This window comes from Scylla paramamosain, chromosome 44 (genome assembly GCF_035594125.1).
Source record: "Scylla paramamosain isolate STU-SP2022 chromosome 44, ASM3559412v1, whole genome shotgun sequence".
In the NCBI taxonomy this organism is placed as follows: Eukaryota; Metazoa; Arthropoda; class Malacostraca; order Decapoda; family Portunidae; genus Scylla; species Scylla paramamosain.
In genome coordinates, this window is record NC_087194.1 from 9,458,614 (window position 1) to 9,466,113 (window position 7,500).

The window sequence follows — 7,500 nt, forward strand, 5'->3', positions numbered from 1 at the left end:
AAAAAAAAAAATCAATATCTACTCATTTTGTAATTTCCACATATATGTCTGTTCATCTGCTTTTGTAATATATTTTTTTTAATTGTAAAGTGTCTTTATATATACACTGTATACTAATTACGTGTATTTATTTATTATCTATTTATTTGTTTACTAGTGTTTTGTAGTTACATAGCTATGATAATATAGATAACAGAAGAAACTGACACACGAGCTATTTTTTCCAGTTCCCTGAAGTTATAATCTACAAATATTATATGAGTAGGAACTCAAGTTTAATATTAAGTTTCACCAATTATATTTGAGGAAGGTGTACATTTTATATTTATAACTGAACAAAACTTAAAAAAAAAAAAAGAATCCACCAGAGACGAAGAATAAGATTGCCACAAATGAGAAAATTAAGCAATCTTTCTTTCGTTCCATCAGGTGTTTGCTTTTGATCCCACCATCAACAAACGGAGCCAGAGGATAACAGAGCTTATAAGTTTCTTCAACCTCGGCATTGGTGATTCGAACAGGACTGCTCCTGAATTCAAAGTAAAGGTATGGAGTTGATATCAGCTACGATAAAGAATCAGTTTTACATCATATTACGCTTCTGGAATATATAAAAAAAAAAAAATCAGTTTTCAAATTATTTTTCTGGTTATGACCCCTTTGAACATACAAACAATAATGTGTTATATATATATATATATATATATATATATATATATATATATATATATATGTATATATATATATATATATATATATATATATATATATATATATATATATATATATATATATATATATATATATATATATATAATATAATATATATATATATATATATATATATATATATATATATATATATATATATATATATATATATATATATATATATATATATATATATATAACACATATATATATATATATATATATATATATATATATATATTATATATATATATATATATATATATATATATATATATATATATATATATATATATATATATATATATATATATATATATATGTATATATATATATATATATATATATATATATATATATATATATATATATATATATATATATATATATATATATATATATATATATATATATATATATATATATATATATATATATATATATATATATATATATATATATATATATATATATATGTATATATATATATATATATATATATATATATATATATATATATATATATATATATATATATATATATATATATATATATATATATATATATATATATATATATTATATATATATATATATATATATATGTATATATATATATATATATATATATATATATATATATATATATATATATATATATATATATATATATATATATATATATATATATATATATATATATATATATATATATATATATATATATATATATATATATATATATATGTATATATATATATATATATACTCGTATATATATATATATATATATATATATATATATATATATATATATATATATATATATATATATATATATATATATATATATATATATATATATATATATGACTACTTCATGCCACCTATTAAAATTCTTCGCAATTATATTTTCCATGCCCTCGCTGGCCTAAACTCTCGGAAGGCTTATGGACGTGGTGGGGTCCCTCCTATTCTAAAGAATAGGAATAAAGTTGCACCTTGCCTAGTCAAACTCTTTCAGCTCTGTCTGTCAACATCTACCTTTCCTTCTTGCTGGAAGTTTGCCTACATTCAACCTGTTCCTAAAAAGGGTGACCGTTCTAATCCCTCAAACTACCGTCCTATTGCTTTAATTTCCTGCCTATCTAAAGTTTTTTAATCTATCCTCAGCAGGAAGATTCTTAAACATCTATCACTTCACAACCTTCTTCTATCTGATCGCCAGTATGGGTTCCGGTTCAACATTCTTGTACTTTTCCTAATCCTTCTGCTTATGCTGTCACCCCTTTCTTCTTCGTTGCGCTCCTGAGATCACAATCTCATATCTGTATCTTGTCCTATCGCTCCAGTCCCTCCTCAGGATCCTCCTAAGCGAAGGTGCCTTTGGCGCTTTGCCTCTGCTAGTTCGCGGGACCTTAGGAGGTATTTTTGCTGACTTTCCTTGGAATGACTACTATTTCCGTGTCAGAGACCCGTCTTTGTGTGCGGAGCGCATAACAGGGGTGATAGTGTCTGGCATGGAGGCGAACATTCCTCACTTTTTCTGGACCTAAATCTTCCAAACCTTGTATCATGTATCATAGCATGTTCTCGTGCTATACAGGATAGAGAGGTGGCCCTCAAAAGGTACTTAAGCCTTCCATCACCAGAATCTCATACACTTCAAATCTGTTCTCCAACCAGCCAAAAACTCCATCATTAACAGAAACTGTCAAAATCTTTCAAGATCTAACTCCCCCGGTGACTTCTAGCATCTAGCCAAAAATATCTCCAATAACTTTTCTTTTTCTTCTTTCCCTCCTTTATTTCAACCAGATGGCACCACTGATATCATATCTACTTCTAAACCTGAACTTTACCTTGGACGATTCAGGGTTTCTTCCTACCTCTCATCCAACTTCTGACTACTTCATGGTACCTATTAAAACTCTTCGTAATGATGTTTTCCATGCCCTCGCTGGCCTAGACTCTCGGAAGGCTTAATGACCTGATGGGATCCCTCCTATTGTTCACACGAAACTGTGCCTCTGTGCTTGCACTTTGCCTAGTCAAATTCTTTCAGCTCTGTCTGTTAACATCTACCTCTTCTTCTTGCTGGAAGTTTCTATCACTTCACAAACTTCAATCTGATCGCCAGTATGGGTTCCGTCAAGGCCGCTCTACTGGTGATCTTTTGGCTCTCCTTACTAAGTTTTGGTCATTCTCTTTTAGAGATTTTGTTGAAACTTTTATTGTTGCCTTGGATATATCAAAAGATTTTGATAGATTCTGGCACAATGCTTTGATTTCCAAACTACCCTCCTATGGCTTTTATCCCTCTCTCTGTAATTTCATCTCAAGTTTCTTGTCTGACTTGCTCTATTGCTGCTGTGGTAGACGGTCATTGTTCTTCTCCTAAATTTATTAACAGTGGTGTTCCTCAGGGTTCTTTCCTGTCGTCCAGTCTCTTAGTATTCATCAATGGCCTTCGAAACCAAACTACTTGTCCTATCCACTCCTTGCCTGATGATACCACCCTGCACTTTTCCACGTCTTTTCATAGACGTTCAACCCTTCAGGAAGTAAACATTTCTGATTTGGGCAGAGCAAACTTGGTATTGTTTAATGTCTCAAAAATTCAGTTTCTCCATCTATCAACTCGACAAAACATTCCAGACAACTATCCCCTCTTCTTCAGTGACACTCAACTACCCTAACCTTCTTTACTAAACATCCTCGGTCTGTCCTTAACTTATAATATGAACTGCAAACTTTACATCTGATCTCTAGCTAACACAGCGTCTATGAAGTTAGGCGAGCGGAGTCGTCTCCGCCAGTTTTTCTCATCCCTACAGCTGCTAACTCTGCACAAGGTCCTTACCGTCCAATCATAAAGTATGCTCCACATCTCTGGGGGGTTCCACTTATACCGCTCTTCAAGACAGGGTGCAATCAAAAGCTTATGGTCTCATCAACTTTCCTCTAACTGACAGTCTTCAGCCTCTTTCTCATCGCCGCAATGTTGTATCTCTAGCTGTCTTCAGCCGCTATTTTCATGCTAATTGCTCTTCTGATCTTGGTAACTGCATTCCTCCCCTCCTCCCGCGGCCTCGCTGCACAAGACTTTCTTCTTTCTCTCATCCCTGTTCTGTCCACCTCTCTAATACAAGGGTTAACCAGTATTCTCAATCATTCATCCTTTTCTCTGGTAAACTCTGGAAATCCTTGCCTGCTTCTGTATCTCCACCTTCCTATGACTTGAATTCCTTCAATAGGGAGGTTCTAAGACACTTATCCTTCAATTTCTGAGTACTGCTTTGGACCCTTTAATGGGACTGGCATCTCAATGGGCTTTTTTTTTTTTATTGGATTTTTGTTGCCCTTGGTCAGTGTCCCCCCTACATAAAAAAGAAAGGGAGTTCCAGAGCTTACCAGAGAAAAGGGTGAATGATTGGGATTACGGTTAACTCTTGCATTAGAGAGGTGAACAGAATAGGGATGAGAGAAAGAAGAAAGTCTTGTGCTGCGAGGCCGCGGAAGGAGAGAAGGCATGCAGTTAGCAAGATCAGAAGAGCAGTTAGCATGAAAATAGAGGTAGAAGATAGAGAGAGAAGTGCAACATTGCGGCGATGAGAAAGAGGCTGAAGACAGTCAGTTAGAGGAGAGGAGTTGATGAGACGAAAAGCTCTTGATTCCATCCTGTCTAAAAGAGCGGTACGTTTGGAACCCCTGGAGACATGTGAAGCATACTCCGTACATGGACGGATAAGGCCCTTGTACAGAGTTAGCAGCTGAGGGGTGAGGAAAAAAAAAAAACTGGTGGAGACTCTGAACGCCAACTTCATAGAAGCTGCTTTAGTTATAAATGAGATGTAAAATTTCCAGTTTATATTATAAAAAAGGACAGACCGAGGATGTTCAGTGCAGAAGAGGGGGACAGTTGAGTGTCATTGAAGAAGAGGGGATAGTTGTCTGGAAGGTTGTGTCGAGTTCATAGATGAAGGAATTAAGTTTTTGAGGCATTGAACAATACCAAGTTTGCTCTGCCTCAATCAGGAATTTTAAAGGCATCTGTGTTTTCACTGCGTGAACTGTTTTCTTCCTGAATAGTTGGACGTCTGTGAAAAGACGTGGAAAAGTGCAGGATGATATCATCAACGTAGGAGTGGATACGGCAAAAAAAAAAAAAAAAAAAAAAATTAATGAATGACAGGAAGAGAGTGGGTGACAAGACAGAACCCTGAGGAACACCCCTCTTAATAGATTTAGGAGAAGAACAGTGATCATCTACCACAGCAGCATTAGAACGGTCAGAAAGGAAACTTGAGATGAAATTACAAAGAGGATAGAAACCATAGGAGTATAGTTTGGAAAAATCAAAGCGTTGTGCCAGACTCTATCAAAAGCTTTTAATATGTAAAAGGCAACAGCAAAAGTTTCACCAAAATCTCAAAACGAAGATGACCAAGACTCAGTAAGGAAAGCCAAAAGATCACCAACAGAGCGGCCTTGACGGAACCTATAATGGCGATCAGATAGAGGGTTGTGAAGTGATAGATGTTTAAAAATCTTCCTACTGAAGATAGATTTAAAAACCTGAAATAGGCAGGAAATTAAAGCAATAAAAAGATAGTTTGTGGGATTGGAACGGTCACCCTTTTTTAGGAACAGGCTGAATGTAGGCAAACTTCCAGTAAGAAGGATAAGTAGATGTTGACAAAGTTGAAAGAGCTTGATTAGGCAGTGTGTGAGCACGGAGGCACAGTTTCGGAGAACAATAGGAGGGACCATCAGGTCCATAAGCTTTCTGAAGGTTTAGGCCAGAGAGGGCATGGAAAACATCATCGCGAAGAATTTTAATAAGTACCATGAAATAGTCACAGGATGGAGGAGAGGGAAGAACAAGCCCTGAATCGTCCAAGGTAGAGTTTTTAGGAAAGATCTGGGCGAAGAGTTCAGCTTCAGAGATAGATGTGATAGCAGTGGTGCCATCTGGGTGAATTAAAGGAGGGAAAGAAGAAGCAAAGTTATTGGAGATGTTTTTGGTTAGATGCCAGAAGTCACGAGGGGAGTTAGATCTTGAAAAGTTTTGACAGTTTCTATTAATGAAGGAGTTTTTGGCTAGTTGGACAACACCCTTAGCATTGTTCCGGGCAGAAATGGATGATGGAAATGGATGATGGTGATAGAAGGCTAAGTACCCTTACTGGGCCAACTCTCTATCAAGAATGGCACGAGAACAGGCTGTGTTAAACCAAGGTTTGCAAAGTTTAGGTCTAGATAAAGGGTGAGGGATGTACGCTTCCATGCCAGACACTATCACCTCTGTTATGCGCTCGCTACACAGAGACGGGTCTCTGTCACGGAAGCGGTAGTCATTCCACGGAAAATCAGCAAAACTCCTCCTGAGGTCGCCATAACTAGTAGAGGCAACTTCCGCTCGGGGGGATCCTCAGCAGGGATTGGACCGATAGGATAAGATACAGATATGAGATTGTGATCGGAGGAACCCAACGGAGAAAAGAGGGTAACAGCATAGGCAGAAGGATTAGAAGTCAGGAAAAAAGAAAAAAATGCTAGGCGTATAAACAAGACGGTCAGGAATACGAGTAGTGTGTTGCACCAATTACTCTAGGTCATGGAAGATAGCAAAGTTGGAGGCTAGTTAACCACGATGGTCAGTGAAAGGAGAGGAAAGCCACAGCTGGTGGTGAACATTGAAGTCTCCAAGATTGGAGATCTCAACAAAAGGGAAGAGAGTCAGAATGTGCTCCGCTTTGGGAGTTGAATATTCAAAGAAGAGGAGTTAGGTGAGAGGTATACAGCACAGATAAATTTAGTTTGAGAGTGACCCTGCAGTCGTAGCCAGATGGTGGAAAACTCAGAAGATTCAAGAGCGCATAAACGCCACATCTAGCTTTGGATTGAAAATGAGGATAGATAAAGTAGGAGGGAACAAAAAAGGGGAAACTGTCAATTGTCTCAGACACCTGTGTTTCAGTGAGGAAAAGAAAATGAGGTTTATTAGAGGAGAGGTGATGTTCTACCGATATAAAATTAGATCTAAGACAGCGAATATTGCAGAAATTAGTGAAGGAAAAAGTTCAGGGAGGGGGATGTCAAGACACAGTGAAATGGAAATTAGAAAAGAATCACGAATACAAAGAGAGAGAGAGAGAGAGAGAGAGAGAGAGAGAGAGAGAGAGAGAGAGAGAGAGAGAGAGAGAGAGAGAGATGAGAGAGAGAGCAAGAAGCGGACGCGTCTCTGAAAGGTAGCCAGGTACGCCAGAACTTACCGTAAAACAGCGGACCCGGGCAATGTGAAACCAAGGTGCCCAACACAGCATCTCAACCCACTATCATAGTTCTTCCCTCTTAGGGAACCTGACCCGAATTAGTGGCAGGTGTGAGAGGCGCTGAACTTGGTCGTAATATATATATATATATATATATATATATATATATATATATATATATATATATATATATATATATATATATATATATATATATATATATATATATATATATATATATATATACATATATATATATATATATATATATATATATATATATATATATATATATATATATATATATATATATATATATATATATATATATATATATATATATATATATACATATATATATATATATATATATATATATATATATATATATATATATATATATATATATATATATATATATATATATATATATATATATATATATATATATATATATATATATATATATATATATATACATATATGGTAGAAAGATTAGTGTACATAAAGA

General features: G+C 34.8%; 1 protein-coding gene across 2 annotated transcripts in view; it reads left to right on the forward strand.

The window, feature by feature from the left end:
- LOC135094070 (uncharacterized) overlaps positions 1-7,500 on the forward strand; it is a 114,888-nt gene that overhangs the window by 106,114 nt on the left and 1,274 nt on the right. For both annotated transcript variants that reach the window (XM_063993834.1, XM_063993833.1), the window contains exon 6: positions 430-546. In XM_063993834.1, coding sequence (XP_063849904.1) covers positions 430-546 — 117 coding nt within the window. The remainder of the gene's footprint in view (positions 1-429; positions 547-7,500) is intronic.